The 19,341-nt window shown below is 40.2% G+C and overlaps 1 protein-coding gene across 1 annotated transcript; it reads right to left on the reverse strand.

Annotated features, from left to right (window-relative positions):
* Nucleotides 1–76: 76 nt before the first annotated feature.
* sft2d1 (SFT2 domain containing 1) lies at nt 77–14,146 on the reverse strand. Its single transcript, XM_034100401.2, has 8 exons — nt 13,901–14,146; nt 12,984–13,070; nt 11,929–12,011; nt 6,788–6,869; nt 6,404–6,439; nt 6,255–6,313; nt 4,014–4,043; nt 77–1,918 (listed from the first exon to the last, which is right to left on the reverse strand). Exons 1-8 carry the CDS (start codon nt 13,964–13,966, stop codon nt 1,879–1,881), a joined length of 483 nt encoding a protein of 160 aa, XP_033956292.1. The 5' UTR covers nt 13,967–14,146; the 3' UTR covers nt 77–1,878.
* Between the last annotated feature and the right edge of the window lie 5,195 nt (nt 14,147–19,341).

Raw genomic sequence — 19,341 nt, forward strand, 5'->3', positions numbered from 1 at the left:
CAGTACCTCAATCGATTCGATGAGATTTTGTTCCCTCATTGTAGAGTGTAAGAGAAAATCAATAATTCCATTTAAATCTGTATTTTTGTTGGACTGTTTATTTGAAATTGCCTGAGGATGTAGATATTTTACAGTTTATGAAACATTTACCGTGCATTATTAAATTGATCCATGATAACCACGTCGAAATTAGGAATTTAAGTGAAAAGGAAATAACATTTGGCATGTGTAACATTGGGCCCATGGCGGTTCATACTTTCAAAGGAAACTTATAATCTTTTTCAATCAAATATCTATTTAGGCCAACTCACTTGAATAGTAAAAAAAATAAACATTATAATGGAGTGTTATTTATTCTTCATGACATGAATGATGCGCTGGATTATGTATCGGAAGGGGACTCAGATTTGTTTTTGATTCATTGGTTGTTGTGCATGGGATCCCGCTCCTCTCTGACATAACAATGGATTAGATGTAATAAAAAGAAAACAGTTGGGAGACTGCAACAGATTGCAGAGGTCAGGGGTCCTTTCTCTTCAACCTTAAAACTTAAGCGTAATCCAAAAATAGTGGGATCACAAAACAACCACGCTCCCTTCGCTCGACAAAATTATTTGATCCCTCAGATTAATTGCTCAAGGATTTGCTCGGTCTGCGCCAAGTTAGTTGAACAAGTAGTACTGGGGGAGATTTTGCCCATGCTAATCCACCACATTATACACGCATCTAATGAAACTATGTGGGGGCAGAACAACAGGAAGTGCAATGTAGTTACTTAGTCGCGTGAAGCACAAAGAAACCTAGAGGCATGTTGGGTAAACCTTGAGCAAACCCTGCTTCTTGTACACAGGGAAACAGGGTGCGCTTGGTCCTTAATGTGGCTTTTGATTGATAAATTAATGCTATTAAATATTTGTTCACTATCTGGGGAGAGATCCATGACTAAATGGCGTTTTATTCAGAAAACCCTCAACTCCTCATGAGGATAATGTGAACATCTGCACCACAGATGGGGGAAGGCTGAGGTTGTGAATCTTCCGGGGGAGGTTGTCATGACAACCACATCCTCAAAGGCTATGCCATGATGCCGAAGCTATACAGGGAACTCGGTGCAAGCGATTCTAGGTTATTAGGTCACATAAAATCACAATGCTCAGAAAGGGCGTAATTAATATGGACATATCTACATCTAGGAAATCTAATTTAAAGCAGAAGAGGCCATTTTAATGTAATTTGACAAGCTAAGGGGGGGCAGGTGTGTTCAAATACACATGCAGACAAACAGGCTAGACAGGAGCTGCGCTTTTAATCTCTGGATATCATATATCCCAGTGCATCATCAGTGAAGCAATGCCTCAATGGCCTAAGGGAAAATAATCATATATAAACATGGAAGAGCATCCGAGAGCCTCTTTACACATCCGAGCCTTGCAAAGAAAACAGATCGCTTCTGTTTGTGTACAAGAGGTAAGAAGATCATTTCAAAATCTACAGTTCAAAATGTCAATATGTATGGTTTTTCATTGTCAACAGATATATTTACAGGTTATATCTATAATAATGTAAAGGACTTTGCTTTGTAAATTCATAATAATTTACCTGTACTCATTTAGTTTAAAATTCTTAGGGAAACATAGGGAAATCTTGAAATATATTAAGAATTGAAAAGGCACTCTGACATCAAAAGGAAAACCGGGTTATAATGGGAATATAGTTACAGACCTTAAGCTCAACTTGAAAAAAAAGCAAGAATTCACAGTATGAAACAAGCCATAGTAAAAATCTGGAGATATAATGTATAAACAACATAGATGTATATTTTACAGTCACTGCTCTTACAGTTTGCATATTAGGACAAGTCTTCACAGCCGTGGGGTCCTAACTCACACAGGTAGTGAAGAGCTTCATCACAGCGTCTCTGAGGAAAGAAAAGAAAATCTAAGCAACAGCCACCATTATGATCAATGAAATAAAGGCAGGAAACAGGAATGAAGGAATGTTGTTCTCAAAAATGTAAGCCGAGGTAAAATTCTTTCATGCGCACAAAATGAAAAGCGACTTATAAAGCCCCCCCCGCCCTTTGTCGCGATGATTTGGGTGGGGCTCGTCATGAATAAGTGAGTGTGTTTTGGCTGGGAAGCACCACATGCTCACAGTGATGGGGGGGCTCCCTGTCTCCAGGTGCTCTGTTGTGAAGGATGATGCAATACGAGCGATCGCCATGGCAACCGTAGGCCGTCGTTGCCTTCTCCATTCACCCTCACACCGTTTCCCTTTTGCTATCGGTGTGTTGCTATGCAGACTTCGCCTTGAGCGGTGGTGACATTTCGGTGGAGGAGGTGTTGTACCAGTCAAGGTTAAAAGGAGAAGGGGGGATCATAAGCAGTCTGAGGGGGGGGGGGGGGGGGGGCATCGGGGGACAGACCGGAGACTTGCTCCTTCAGACGCTCAGGTTTGTCCCTCTGATGTATGAACTAAATACACCAATCCTCATGTTTTTCATCCCGGACAGCTTGAGGTTTCTTTTTAAATAATCACTTGATGCTATATCCATTTCCAGAAATAATACATGAATAAAATATCTGTCTCAGGGACTTTTTTTCCCCCCAATCTTTGATTAAATATCAGAGCAATCCTTAAAGCACTGTGGGAAGCGCACATGCTGCAGATTTTATTGCCTCGGTCTGAGAGGGTATAAATAGACAACAAGGTAAAACACATTAAAGGATCAAATCCATTGGCCATGTGGTGAAGTGGAGAGCCAGGTATCACGGTACGACTGGTCAGTATGGAAAGAGGCGGGTGCTTCTCAATGTGTCACTCAGAGGGATAGAAGTATGTGATCAAAATGTGCTGCACTGCAACAACATGGCAAGCAATAAAGGGATAAACCATCAACTCTAAATTAAATGAAAAATGGATTAAGAAGTAAGAAGCTTAAGGAGAGAGGGACATTAATGTGTTGAACAAATTATAATAACAAAGGAGTAACGAATAGATAAGTTACTCTCGGGAAGTCAGAAGCAGTCAAATTTGCATTCCTCTAAAGGAATTTGTTTTTTGGAAGGGTAGCACGGGAAAAGGTCTTTGTCCCAGCTCGGTATTGTTGATAGCATTTGGGTTGGGGGAGGGGGAAGTCTGGGTGGTTATGGGACGTCTCTCAGCTGTCAGGATAGATTATAGGGTCGCCCAAATACACAGGGCACTTAGGTGGGTGGGTGGGGGGGGGGTTCATGGGGGCTCTTGCCAAATGAGACATAACCCTGCTTACAGCTGGACTGACAAAACACCACACCTCACACTGGGCTTTGAGAAAGCATTGAGGTACAACATATGGGTCCATTTGAGAAGTGGAAATCTGAGTGTATTTACTCTGAATGAAAATTCTCTACAGATTTGAAGGCTTTTGGGCTCCATCGTGCACATTATCCAATATACATATAAAGCATGAAGCCAGAGAGAGAAAGTAGGAGGTTTCCGTCCTCACATCTTATGCACGGCAGCCTATTTAGGGCTTGATCTAATCAAAATGTGGCATTCTGCTTTAACCCTTTAGAGCTTAACATAAGCTCATCACAAGCAATATGAAAAGCTTCATTGGAAAGGGCAGTCTTTTTGTGAATCCGTCTGAAAGAGCATTATGCCACAGGGAATGATTTCATTTAGATATTATGGATAAAGCAAATAGCGTCACAGAGCTAAAGCACAGAGGAGTGTGAAACAACAAGCTGCCATTTGCCTGACACTAAGTGCCTGCACTATGGTCGTAGGGGGGATTACAGCCATATGGTGGAGGCAAACCGTGTTAAGAGGTAAATCAAAACATGTTTTCATTGGAGGGGCAATGGAAATATTTTCTCCAGTTTGTTGTGTGCGTATAGAGACATTTATAGACAGGACAGGAGTCAGATATAAACGGTAGCTGTAAATCTACAAAAGCACAACACAATGCACAACAGAAAGAACATGCACATCACATCAATGTAGACAGAACATAAATCATGTTGTCTTACCTGGCAAATGGAATGTAAGAGATGCTATACCTGAAACAGAAAAATAACAAGAGTAAAACACTAGCATATTTTAGGACTGATCATGATTATCACAACAAAAATACATTCCTAAATACATTATAATTAGTCTGTAAATGATATATAAAATGGGATGTTTCCCTTGGATTCAAGTTTGATTTTGTTTCCCTCGCTGTATGGTCATACACATGGACATACTGTATATTCCTGTAATTCAATGTTCTTTACAACCAGGAGCTTTACTTGAAATTAAAGTTCCAGTTTGCTTGAATCATGCTTGCCTGCATGTCATGTCTTTGTAATGATGTGAAAATATTATAGATTAGAAGTATAAGAACACAGGACCTAAACTATCTGAAGAGCAACACACCAAAATGTAGAATATGCAGTCCAACGCTCCATCAAGCAGTACTCGTTGGACTGGAGGGTCTTTGGTGTTGCTCAGAGGGGATTAACCGAACACGATGGATGGTGAAGGAATTGGATACACTGTAATCTTCATACTAATGACTCCAGAGGGATTGGTAGCCCAACACAGAGAACAACAAAAACACGATACCCTCAGAGTGAGAAGAGCTCAAGTGTAACACCAAAACATTCCCAGCCCTGATGTGATACGTTTGAAAAATGGGGGGAATTTTGTAAAGCAGTTGAATGATTAACTGCAGGCACAGCATGATTGCCTTCTTGTTCAACCACCAGTTAGCAGAGCTGTAATTATTAATGTAAATACAGTACACATTTCTCAAGTGAATGCTCTGACGTCTAAGCAAAACAATAGCAAGAGTTTGGTTATGCTATAATATATATACTAATGTTTTAGTGTCATGTGGTCACTTCACAGAACTCTGAGGACTGGACTTTGCACGCCTCTGAGTGTGGATCAGCGCTGACGTCTTCCAACAGAACCACCTTCACACAGACGTCTGAGTGCCTGCGTGGGAGTGCACTATGCCCCCCGGTCTGTTAAGAATGAGTTTGAGATGTGTGACTTGTGGTTGCCATGGGGATGCCTACAAGAACGCAGGCAGAGCGGAAGTGATCGTACAACGTGTAGGTGCAAAAAGCCGTCTGGTTACGAGGCTGACACAGTGCTGCTCAGTGAGGCAATCAGACCGTCCACCCCCCGGGCTGCTGGAGGTTTGTGTCTCTGTGCACACTCACAAGGCTTTGTCTTTGCTGTGTAAATATGCTCAAATTAAATAGTTCTACAAGTGCGGACAGGCCCATACACATCACTCTCAGGTCTTATTATTCACTGCTTGACCCCAATGACCTTACTACTTCCTTCTCAATCATGCTGTTCCGTTATATGCAGGATACAGGAAGCCGCATTAAATAAAAATACTAGGAATAAATTATTATTTACATCATTAATTCAGTCTTATACTTTTTAACTGATCAATTGTTTGGTTTAACAATGTATTTAGAAAGCAGAGGAAATGATTTAAGCAATTCATCTACTATAGATATTTGCTTATTTCTTTCCTGATTAAATCAGTGTTCAAATTGCTCAACATCCTACATTAAATACATTAAAGGGAATAAATAAAAAATATTACGGTCTTTATTAAATATGTTATAAATGTAAATGAATTAAGGGGTCTCATTGGACCATTGTGATTAGAGAAGTAGTAATGACCACAGAGCTAACTGCCAGTGACCTTGTCTTGTGTGTGAACACAGGTAGCAACACCTCTCTCTCTCTAAGTACACAATACTGATCCAATCACTAGCTCATTCTCTACAGGTCAAACATATACTGACCTACTGTACCATGATGCCTGGCAACCTACCAACCAGTCTTCTTACAACAGGACTCACTCAACGGGTATGTCAAGCAGATGTAAGTAAAGCTCAGGGAAACCAATGTAGTTCAAGTTGTAAGAACTACATTGTGTGCATCTTCAACTATATAGAAATAATATTTATTGTTCTGAAACATCTAAAATGCCAAGTATAGAGTGGTTGAATGTACAACGTAATAAAGACGGCACAAGTTGAACCTTTATTGTTTTAGTCGGGCCGGGCCAATAGCAGTAAGTCAGGTGCCAGCAGCGTGACTGACTCAACTCTCGGATGTTTAATACAAGGCAAAGCAGCTAGAGTAACGCTCCTTATCACGTACTGTGGTAGAGAACTGCAGCTCCATGTGAGTAGGTGTGAGTAATGAGTCAATTCTTTACAACTGTGTTAAAGTCAGAGATGACTGGTCAAACTTACCATGTCATTGCCAAAAACTGCATGATACAGAAGATGATAGCCAGCCCCCTTTTATGCCACTGTAAAATAAAACATGGTAATTAGAGTTAAAAACATGCACTTTAACAATACATGTAGCTGGCTTTGAAAACCATGTATTATGTACTTACCCAAAACACTGCACAAAGAGTTAAGACGAGGCAGAGCTGACGGAGGAACAAAGGAACAGTTATCTTCATGCATGCTATCTTACTTTCAGTATTTCACAGTAATCTTAAATTCTAAAAACTAAAAAGTAATTACATCTGCCAATAGAAAATATCAATCATTCTAAGCTGGATTGTGTTTGTCAAGATTAGTTACTTTATCCTCACAATCCTTTAAGATCACAAGGTGGGAGATCTTTAATTGAACCTGGCCTTCTAATCCAAAGTCAGACCTGTAACACCCTCAACAGTAGGTGAAAGCAGACACCAGTGAAAACGCCTTGTGGCCTCATGACAGATCCAGTGAAGCATCTGTCTCAAGGCAACAGTAAAACACGTGGTATTTACCAGCATGACAATGGTGGCTATCAGTCTTTTTGGATCGAACATGCGCTTCAGCTGATTTAGTGGTCCCATTAGGAAGCAGGTGCTATAGAGAAACAGAAACAGACAAGTTATACTTTTAAGACATCAAACGACACATTGGACCCGTTTAAAAATAGTAATCTATGGTGTTATTACTATAAAGGATTCACATCAGCAGCATCGACAATGCAATGTATGCGATACTCACAAGGCAGGACTTGAAATATTGACAAATTAAGTCAAACACGTCACAACATTTTGCAGCGTGATACAAACAGAACATACCATGACTACTGTACAAGAAGAGTTTGTTGCTAGTGAATGAGATGCAGGCTATGTAGTGAAATACCAATCACATTCATATTGATAAATAAAAAGCATCTAAAAGGATCATTTTGTTGCAAAAATAACTGCCACGTCAGTAGTAAGAAAAGGAATTGACTTCAGAAAGTATGATGTTGTCCAAAAAGAGGTAGTTTGTCTTTTATATGTTTAAGGATCCGCTATTTCTTTGTCATATCCTTAGAGAAGAAACGTATAACTGCTGCCTCCTCATTTGATGCCAACCAGTCGAGTTTTATCCTGTTATGACTTGTGTATAATTGTCATGATTATTGTATGAATTCTTCTGTTGTGAGGACTTATTGAACTTGAACTTTGACCACCAAAATCTGATCAGTTTTTGACTAAATACCCATGTTTGTGCCACATTTAAACAATATCCCTCCATTTGTTTCCTAGATATCGTGTTGCCAAGTATAGGACATATGGACAACCTGAAAACATATATTATTATTTTTTGAAATCAGTGTCGGTTTTATCAGCCCCAATGCGATCAGGTTTTGTATTCATAACAGGTGCTAGGCATTCGAATAGCTCTTTCCAAAGATCACCTATTTAACAGTTCAGCCGCGAATGTGTTGTCATTTCTTTCTTTGTTCAAAATGGTGGAGCTAGTTACCAAGGTGTTTTATTCAAAATAGCTTTTTTTGTTCTTTTAGTGCTAGCGGCCCTAACACTTTTGAAAAACAGGAACTGTCCATCTGGATGGTCAGCTATATGCTTCCATATACATGATACACCCAAACAAATCTCTTACCAGTGACAACCAGATTGTGCCACAAGTCGCCACTATAATCAATTTGACTACTTTAAAACCTCCTACATGGGTGTGTGTGGCATGTGTGACGTTGGTAAAAGAAATAACACAAAGGCTGTCTCTCTGCTGACGAGGCGTGCAGCGCTGGGCTCCACAGAGATGAGTGGGTAGAGTCTGCGTGGCGTCACATCTGTTAGATAAGACGCTGCAGCAGTCTGTGTTGACGCAGGCTCTTTCTACCGGTCTGCTGAGAGGGATGGGTCATTTGTATCAACAGACACTACTGATATCTACACACATGCTGCTACTGCTGGTGGTTGGGAAGCACCATGACAGAAATGTTAATGCCATTAGTAATATTAGATAATGCTGTATTGCTTAATGTTGAGAATAAATGTATCATTGATTGAACAGAAAAGATTGACGGCTAAACTTTGACTTAATGCTAGATTCCTGTTTCCAAAAAGGAACAAAATAGAAAACTTCAAAATAACCTTTACCAGGGTGCTGTGTAATATTCACAACATTAAATAAATCAAATTGTGACTGTTCAAAAGTGAAACAAATATCTTTTGTTTGAAAAAGGGGAACATACTATTGACAAAAAATGAAATACATGTAAGACATGTTTATTGTTTTACTATTAAACAGTTGCATGTGATCCATCACTTATTTCTGACATAACCTTCCACTACTCAATTAAATGAGGTAGCCCATGGTCTCAAAGTCACATACAGATGAAAAATGCATTAAGCTTCTTAAAATATGACACTGTTGTCTTGCTGTGGATCAGTAACCTGGGCTATGAAAGCAGAAGGTGACCCAGTTTCTTGACACATCTAAACCTTCTGGACATGTGATACCTGAAAATAGAGACTGCCCCGTCTCATCAGTGGTTCACTGTCAAAGAAGTCAAAGACATGATTGGATTCAGCTCTGGGATTATCTCGACTAAATAATCCATAATGTTGTGAAAATCCAGTAGGTTCCTGATTTCTAGTAATAGAAGATGAAATTCTAATCTTACTAAACCATGAAAATAAGACGGCCCGAAATGCAAACAATAAAGATACAGTTATATGTTAGTGTAGCAGCATTATTAAAGCATGCAGCAACAACACAAGCGTACCGACCAGGCCCGGACTGGCCATCGGGAGGACCGGGAGGTTTCCCGATGGCCTGGCCTTTTTAAATGTATGTATTGTGAACGCAACACTGCGCAAATGTGGGTCTGACTCTGCCTCACAGAGGGTGACTGGCTGTCTACATGATGTGGCCTGCCGACATGGCCACTTTCATACAGATCATACACTAATGCCTTCGATTGGTCTCTGTGTGTCATTCAAGCTCGGGAGGGTGTGTATGTGTGACGCGAGCGAGCGAGAGAGAAAGCGCACGCACCGGTTACGTGTATTGTTGTTGTTAGCATCTGGTGCTAGCTAGCTAGCTGCACTAACGGATATAATGAGCTGTCAACAAGGTGGAGGAGAGTCCTCTCCAGTCAGACTGAGAGACTGATAACTACAGCTCAGGTGAGGTAAAGGACTCTGAGTGTTTAGATAGTTAACTTAGTCTAAGTTCTCAGTGGGTCTCAAACGGTTTGGTCACCATTTATGTAAACACATATTTCCATTTGAAGGGGGAGTGATTAGTAAAATATGCATGAATAATTAAAAAAAAAATGTTAACTAGGTGAAAAAAGGTAAGATAAACTTTAAAAACTTGTTGAGAGCTAAAACTAGTCTTTGCTGCTGCCTCAAAGAGGAGCAGGGGGGAGACGGGGGAGGCTGGTTCGAGGAGCCCAGACACACTCACAACTATAAATTAACCAAAGACAAATAAATAAACAAGTTTCAATGTTTTTTCATATTGGATATGGTATGTTATTGGTTATGGCCATGTACTTATGATTTTATGATTATTTAAATGTATACAGTTCTGTTTCATATGGGTGTTGTCTCTTTATTTCCTCCTCAAAATGCACCAGATTGATGCATTTAAGTCCAACATTTAAATAAAAAAATCTTACCGGGGGAGCATGCCCCCGGACCCCCCTAGAGGATTTCAGGTCCACCCCCACTTAAAATATGTTCACATGGATAGGTTCCTAAATAGATTTGCACAGCAACGCCTAAATAGATGTGCACAGCAACGCTGTATATATTGACAAATAAATCCAGGAAAATGGCACAAAAGAAAACTGGTAGTGGCCTGGCTGGGTGTATAATTCCCAGCCTGATTTATTGTCCCAGTGCGGCCCTGGTACCGACTGAATCAAAATCACACTGCAGAGAGAAAAAGTTTAACTGTTATGGTTCTCAGTTATGTGTATATGTGTAAATCTAATTATTGAAGAACATTTGCCCATGCAAGGCCACTATAATGAGAGATTTAAAAGTATTGCATGCTGTCCCTGGGAAGGAATTCATCTGCATGCTTCTATAAAAGTTATAATGTAAGGAAATACCAATGGCTGGTCTACTTTTAGAAACAAACAACTATGAGACTAAGAGAGCAAGTCTGTTCTCACTATAAGAATATAACATTATCCATGATAATTTTTCTAAAACTCAACTACTCTCCATCTCCTCCCCACACATGTGCAACCTCTCATTTGAAAACCATATCAATCAGATCACAAAACCGCCTTTTTCTACCTCAAAAACAAAGCATTTCTCCACCCATTCCTCTCTTTCTCTACTGCCAAAATCCTTTGACATGCCTTCATCTCATCACGAATCGGCTTCTGCAACAGCATCCTCAACTTTTCAATAAACTCTAGTACTTCCAGAGCTCTGCTGCCCGTCTGCTCACCCGGCCCTGCCCTTCAGAACCTCCACTGGCTCCCTGTCCACCAACGCATCCATTTTAAAATCCTCCTCCTCACTCACAAAGCCCTCAATAGCCAGGTCCCCCTCCTACCTCACCGACCTGCTCCACCACCACACTCCTTCCCTCCACTCCTCTGATCCAAACCCCCTGTGTCAACCACAGAAGACCAAGCACTGGACCTACGGGGGAACGGGGCCTTTTCCAAAGCTGCAGCCTCCTTCTGGAACTCTCTCCTCAAAACACATTTCTGACTGCACCAATCTGTCTTCATTCAAACCTGGTATAAAAACCTTTTCAGACCTGCTTCTAATGTGTAATCAATCAATGTGTATTTATATAGTCCAATATCACAAATGTTACATTTGTCTCAGTGGACTTCACAGTGTGTACAGAATATCAGTATGACAATACGACACCCTCTGTCCTTAGACCCTCACATCGTACAAGGAAGAACTTCCAAGGAAGGAATCTTCTGGGTTTTATATTTTAGGTCGTTTTTTTTTTATGGATTCAACATGTATTTGTACTGTATGTGACATTAATGCAACACACAATTGAACTTCAGGTATGCTAATTAAATTGTACAATGACCCAGGTGGCACTTAAACTTAAAAAGGTATTAACCCTTAGCATGTAGTGTTTACCTGTCTCTGCATGATAGAGCATTTTTAAAACACCTTTTTAAGAAGCATGTCTGTTTAAGTTTATTAAAGGCAATGTGATTGCCAAGGCTGTTCATTTAAAATGGTAGTTATATAAAAAAATAAATAATGCTAAACTGATTAAATGTAGGAGATTATAATTTGAGGTATAATCCTTTAGTCTGGGTTAGAACCAGAACTAAACACTGTTATGGTGTAAATATACACATTATTTATGATATAAAAAAGAATGATAACACCAGGCATTGTGCTCCAAACATTTGGTGAGTGCACAGATAGTAAGAAAGTAAATTACATGTGTTGTGTCAGTGTTGTTGTCTTCATAAACAGCTGAGAAGCAAAACTTGGAGAAATATGTATGCATCTGATCTGTGCCAGTGGTGTCAGTCATCAAGGAATTTTTTAGAGTGTATAAACCTGTTGCTCCTTGTTTGTTCTATTCCTGGCAGTGTGTTATCCTGGCATGAGAAATATATTGAGACATTACATTTCTCTGAACTTCTATTTTGAGCTTGACTGAAGCCTCTTACCTGGAAAGAGCAGCGATGTTCCCTAACGTGTAGAAGACAGCGAAAAGCTTCATTCCATTTGGAAGGAAAAGCAGTGCTGAACCCTAAAAAAAAAGAAGAAAATAGCCTCTGTCAGCTACACAGAACAATGTCACCACACTTTAATATGGCTTAATGCCAAGTAGCTAAATAAATAACACACATAAATAGGATTAAAAGGCATAAAACATTGTATTTTATTTTGTATTAGAACACAAATCAACTACAAGGACAGTTGGCTGCTAATGGTTTCTCTGAAACATGATGGGCTCCCCCTACTGCCAGAATACCATCAGGTTTTGTTTAAGAATCGCTACCTGAGAAATATTTTAATCCACATGCATTTTGACGAATTGAATCACTCAAAGAAAAAGACTGGGGACACATTCAGTGTGAATAGACTATGCATTTCAACATGTAAGGGGAGATATTTAGAGTAAGTAAGGGATGCAACACTTTTAATACTTTTGTAAGGAGATTCAAAAAACATACAGCTAATACCTGCTTCTCACAGGAGCAAAGTTTAGACATTGCTTATTTCTTCAGAAAAGCATAGTATGGGGCAAGCCTTTGGATTTAAGGTAAATTCATTTTGAATGTCTGAATGAAAGAGATATCAAGAGACTATAAGATTATGTAATGTTTGTTGATAGAGATATCAGACTTTAGCAGCTAGGCATACGCAGGTTCTGATGGGACTTTTTCCGTGTGAATTACCACTATGTGGTTGGCTTCAAGTGTTGCAACACTTCCTGTAATTTGAACTGCAAACTACACTTTACAAACTAAAACTTGACGTTATTTTCTGACGACAAGCAACCTCTATGTGTGAATTAAATACAAAGGATAGGAATTGTCCTGATGGTTTTGCAGTGAACCATGTTAATAACTTGGGGGCTGTGCAAACATAGCACGAGAAAAGATAACTTGGAATTTTTCTTACAGCATTAACAGGGTTATGTACGCTCTGCATTCCTGAAGTCAGTATAAAGTCAGACATAACATACAAGCCTCCTTTCATCATGTAAGGCACTCACGAGTATCGAACACAGGATGCCTCCTGCAAAGCATATGACGAACCATTTCACCCTGGTGCTGTAGCTCAGAGTGCTGGCATCAAGGACCTGGTGAGAACAATGGGAGGATGTCACAAGACAGACACAACGACCCTCAGAAAGAGCCACAGGCTTCCCACTGCTGATATACACATGTTGGCTGGAGCCAGGCAGATACAAATATACAGTATTATCTTAAAACACACACACAGAGAACAGCACATAACATAACTAAGTACATTGCATTTGGGAAAACTAGGTCAAAATAAATCATTGAGACATGGGGTCGACGTATACTGTGGATTTACAAATCAAGTTTTGGTTCTACCATGTGACCCCAGAGGTGCTCAGTACCAGGATGTAAAGTTAAGGAAATGTAAAGCAGAGTCTTTAAATAAATGCAAGCATGGGAGAGTGGGGTGTGTCAGGGTGAAACAGTTTAGAAAGTTGTACCACGATTTATTAAAACACATAATTCAAGTTAGCACCTTACCCCATTTCCTCCTCATCGGGAAAGCGTGTAAAAAGTGTAAACAAACAGTACAATTTATTACATGCCTACAGAACAATACGTTAGGTATGTTAGCTTGATCCTAGACTTTAAAAAAGATACACCGAAAAGAAACGTGCAAATGTAACTGTAATGTTAGCTAAAAAGCTACACAGCTAGCTGACCGTGACATTTTAGCTAACTTTATTGACTAGTTTAACGTTACTTTGTCTAAGTAACAACACAACTTTTCTGATTATAACAGGTTAGTGGACGGTAACTGAGTTTCAGACAGGAAACAAAAGTAGCACAATGGTCTTTTTTAATCAGTTTCGTCCAGTTGACGTTACAGGACGTTAGCATTAGCAGTGACATACAGCTGTCATACAGTAAGTTACGCTAACGTTACCTGGTCAGTGAGACCCAACTCTTCGTTGTCGTCTTGACCGCTTAAAACACGACGAAGCTTGTCCATCGCTAAAGACCAGCTGGCAATATGAAAAAGAAAGTAAGAATCCCTATATTTCCAAATGTACTTGTGGCGTTTATATTTGAAAGTTGTAATCGCAGTGGCAACAAGTTTGACTTCCTGCCTTCCTGTACTATGCTTTCTGTAAGTGCTGACATGGAATCGGTTGGATCGCAGCCGCTGTTGCGCAAAGTCTTTGGGGAGGAGTTTAAATAACAGACCGGAGATCAGCATCCAAAAACCCCACTTCCTCTGAACTGTTGCTGCCATTAGGTGCTGTGGGAAATGATGGTATTGCACAATGAATAACTTGTAAACAACGCATTTGCGCTAGCTTTTGACTTTATTGGTGATGTAATTTGCAGATAATGCCTTACAATCTTTATATATACAGTCTATGCTTACAATATTAAAATGTAGCGTTTCACAACAAAACAATTGTTTTTGTTGAAACACAGAAGAAACACGAATTGACTTTGCATTTTACGCTAAATATGTTAAGGCTTGAATAGGAAAATACGTATAATGTGCCAAAGTGCTATGAGAAGCACCTTTTTAAAAATAATGGTTTTTTTGCCATATTTTTTATTAGGCCGACTTGTACTTTCTACTCCTGCTGCGTTGTCGCCATCCAGTGGAAGTTTAACAACAAGCTAAGAAACAGTTGTCACTGTCAGTACAGTGACCATGCTTGGTAGTTTTATAAACTTATCTTGCAGAGATTGTGTTGACTTATTTTATGCATCACTTTAGCATTAGCCTACCTTTGCAAAAGATGCTGGATGATGTAAACTAGTAAGTGTCTGAAATTTCAGACTGTGGAAATGACACAAAGGTGTCTTAAAGTCTTCCTTTTACCTTTTTTAAAGCTGTCGCTTTCAGTTTCTAGGGACAGTGTCGTAGGTTGCAGTGTAGAAAGATGAGTGAACGTGTTTTGCCTGTGTTGCAATTTGGCCAATGTGTTGACTGAACTTCAGATTGTTGTGGATTTCTACCCCCAGATAAGGGGGGCACCCCTTTAAACATCTTTAGGCATAATATCGTTTTTAATGTGTTGGTTTGTTGATCTGTGAGTACGTAAGGGAGACCAGGGACAGTTGTAACACGGGTCGGTTGTAACACCTTCAATATCTCTAATCACAAACAAGCTAGAGTGATGAAACTCACTCTGCACATGCGCAGTTAGATGGTAAGATCGCTGAGAAAAAAAGGAGCCACGTTTGAATTTCTCGCGTAAGATATCAGCAAAAGTGTGTTTCTGAGGTAAAATATTAACAAAAATTACATGATTTATTTTTTGGATACTGTCTTGAGTTCAAATGTCTAGGAATCCAAACTAGTATTATTAGAATCACTGTTTTGTAAGCTACAAATATAACTAGCTAAATATGGGTCAAGCTAGCAATCAGGCAGGTTCACAGGGGGTGGAAGCAAGACTGGTGGTCCTGGGACGGTTGTAACGGGACGGTTGTAACATGGCACATTTACAATGATGGCTCATTTGCTTGAATGATCAATTGTTCATTCAAGCATACAGTTGTATTGTTGGTTGGTGTGCATTGTCCCTGTAAAAATAAACAGAATAAAATACTGTACAGTAGGCCTAAAGTGTGTGTGTGTGTTTACAGTATGCCAAATGTCAGAAAGAGGAAGACAGACAGGGGAGTGCCACTTGCTCTGCTGCAGAGGTCCTCAAATGAAGTTGAGAAGGGCAAATCATTCAGGGAAGTGGCAAAGTCCCTGGATAAATGCCATGTCACCCTGTACCGGTTCCATAAAAAGAGGCTGAGGTTGGAGAATCGGGGATCACAAACACCCCCAAGAGTAGGCTACTGGACACCAAAGAAGGTGTTCTCAACAGAGCAGGAGATGCTTTTGAGAGACTACCTGATGGAGGCAGCTGATTTATATTATGGTCTCAGCTCAAAGGAGGTAGGTCCACATAATTAAGGTAGAAGCACCTCTCAGAGAACAGTTTAATCGTTCACAGAGGATGATGCTGTGTGTGTTATCTGTTATCCTGTTCATTGTTCATTGTTTGTTGGAGGATGTGTGGAACCCCATTCAAATCTTGTTGCCTTAGAATTTGACAGCTTTCCCTATTTGTTGTCATGTAGTGTGAAAAAGGTAACCGTTATTAACATGTTACAACCGTGCCTGGCATGTGTTACAACTGTCCCTGTACACAAGGACAGTTGTAACAGTTGAGTTTTAAAAAAAAAATACATTTTCCAACCTGTACTTATTTCATAAAAACATCTTAAATACATTGTTTCAGTAGCTGACATATTGATAATGTATAATATAGCAAAATGGCTATCCTAATGTAAATGTTTTTTTACTTATTGGGGAAAAACCCAAAAAGTGTTGCAACTGTCCCTGGTCTCCCCTACTATGTAGCACTTACAGAGCATTAATTTAAAGCATTAATTTAAAGCACATTCCCAAGTGTTAGTCCATTCCTGGATCATTGTCATCCCTGTAGCTCTTCTAGGCTCCCTACATTTTGTAGAGCAAGCAGTCATCCGCCAATAACCGACAGTGGATGCCACACGTGACGGCAGGTCATTGATATAGCATAGGAAGAGCAATGGATCCAGCACAGTGCCTTGTGGGACACCAGCGTCAATGTGAACGGTTCTTGATTTCACCCATTCTACAACCACTTGTTGGCTTCTTTGCAAGTGGTTAAAAAGTGGTGGTGGTGGTCCAGTTCAGCATTCAGCCAGTTATACCCATGTATAGGCCAGCTTCTGCAACAGGTGCTTATGTGGGACCGTGTTGAAGGCCTTTCGAGTAATCAAAGATGGTCACATGGACTTTTATTTTCTGGTCATGATATTTTGCCAGGTCATGCATTGTGAATTTGTTTTGTCAAAATCCATGCTAGAACGGGGTCAGGATATAATGCTTTTCCAGGTGATTCAGCAGTACTTTACAGATGATGTGTTCCAGTTTACAACATACTACCATCAGGACCACCCTTTGGACTTTATTGCTGATGTCATTTGCAGATTATGCCTTGCATTATGGTTCTTTATGGTTTATTCTATAACACATAGGTGTGAGCAAGCTCTCTGATTGGTCAATAGGCGTGTTTGATTCCACGATCAAACAACGGTCAAATAGAACGTGCCTTTTCACAACAAGTCAGTATCCCTCCGCGTCTGAGAAAAACGGTATACCGTTGGGCCGAAACTGGAACAAGAAAGCAAATGCCCGAATCAGCAAAGGCTTTCTACCACCATCCAAGGAAGTTGGTGAAGCCTGGGGATGCGGTGTGGTATAGCATGGAGCCCTTGGGGGTGAACAGCCTGGGGTCCATGATGACCCGCATTAGTGAAGAGGCTGGCACTGCTACGCGTTACACAAACCATTGCGTCAGAAGCACCTGCATACAGCGGCTGGCGGAGGCAGGGTTGGAGGCCAGAGAAATCATGTCCGTTAGCGGGCATAAAAATGAGTCATCGCTTCGCAGCTACTGGGCTCCATCTCTGGACAACAGAAAGATGTGGAGCAACGCGCTTTTTGCCGGTCCGGGACACGCCATGAAACGGCCACTGGAGGAAAGCTCTTCCGATAACCTACCCGTGAACACCACAGCACCACCTGCAAAAAAGTCTGGCATGGAGTTCATGGAGAGCTGTTTCAAAAATTGCACTTTTAATGGCAGCATGAACATCCACCTTCATTCTGAAGCCAAAATGTTAAATATGTAAACAAATAAATAAATAGCCTAATTCAAGAATTGTTGTAAATAAATTGTTTTCAATAAATTGGTTAATAATATATTATTTACTATAATTATATCAATAACTGTAAGCGGGGAAGCAGGAGTGTTCGATTGATCGGCTAGCGTTACCAAGGGAACTATACTTTATAGGAACTACTTTCTGATGGAGATTAACTCAAGCAGAAAGTGTAGGTTTGGGAGCAAATGAGCCCACATTATGAAATTATTTTACGGTATTGTTGATTACAATGATAGTTTGTGTTATAGAATGTGTTATAGAATGATTGCTTAAATCTAGCCATGACTCGTTCCTAGTAGTGATGTGTCGGTCGCGAACGAGCCGGCTCTTTTAAGTGAACGACGGGAGCCGGCTCTCGCCCGCGGCGCGAACGAGCCGTTTTTTGTTTTGTTTTTGCGGAGGGATCTCGATCGGCATGATGGCACATTATGCAATGTGCACATTATCCCGCTTAATACACATGGCCACATTCTCAACAAAGTAACGAAATGACTCCCAATATTAATTGAAATGCTTTTATGGATTTAGAAAATGATTTTATAGATTTAAAAAATAGTTATGTATTGATTTAAATTGACAAGCATCCGCTAAGAAAAGTAGTCCGTTGTTACTGTTTGAGCTAACGTAACAACGGCAGGAACTGCTTCGATAGTGTTTTTGAGGAGCTTTTTGATTACAGATTTGAAAACATCGTTGCTTGCTTTAAAAGTAGCACAATTCATGATGTCAAACCTTGGGAAGTATCTAGATATCCCTGCCCTAATGCCAAAGTAACTGGCAACTGAATATGTGTCGCCGTGATGTCTATGTCTGGACCGCTGCGTAAAAAGGAGGGTTTCTGCCCCATTACTTCTCTTCTTACTTCTATAAGAATAAAACACGGAGGACGGAGATCTCTTTTTGTCCCCCTCTTCTCCCCGCTGCAGCCTAGCAGCTGATCTCAAAGCACGCTCCCCTCTCCTGCAGGGTGGCGTGGTCAGCTGCAGCTTACAGAATCAGCCCCCTGCAAAAACAGCGCTGGAAAGAGCGAAATGAGGCATGGCTAAAATGCAGGATCTTTTTGTTATTTTTTTTAAATAGTTTTTATAGGTGTTGCCATCTGTTTTGTGTAGCGTGGTTCTACAAGCAAGTCAATGCATTCATTGGGTGGTATCAGAGAGTTACACGGGTCTGTAAATGCAATGAAAACAATTGGCCACAGCAAATCATTTATATTAAACATGTAATTTTTACTTTTGAATACTTCAGTACAAAGGATGTATTTAATAATTTAAGTGATATATGTGTACACATATAAATCATTAGTCGAAACAGGGCTACATTTGATTTAATTAAAAGGTATAATATGTGGTAAACTGAAGAGCCGTTTGGGAGCCGAAAGAGCCGGCTCTTCTTGGTGAGCCGAGCCAAATGATCCGGCTCACCAAGAAGAGCCGGAATTCCCATCACTAGTTCCTAGTAATGCAATCTGGTTTAGTGTCTTCAATGAGAGCATGCAGGTTGAGGGTCTTGCCCTTTACAACACCACGGTTGATCAAGATTGTTCGCCATTGATTATGTCTATTGATTGTAATCCCTTCAATGTCCTTGACACAGAATGCTTTGTGTCAAGGCTATACAATGTTGCCT

This window comes from Pseudochaenichthys georgianus, chromosome 15, assembly GCF_902827115.2.
Source record: "Pseudochaenichthys georgianus chromosome 15, fPseGeo1.2, whole genome shotgun sequence".
Classification (NCBI taxonomy): domain Eukaryota; kingdom Metazoa; phylum Chordata; class Actinopteri; order Perciformes; family Channichthyidae; genus Pseudochaenichthys; species Pseudochaenichthys georgianus.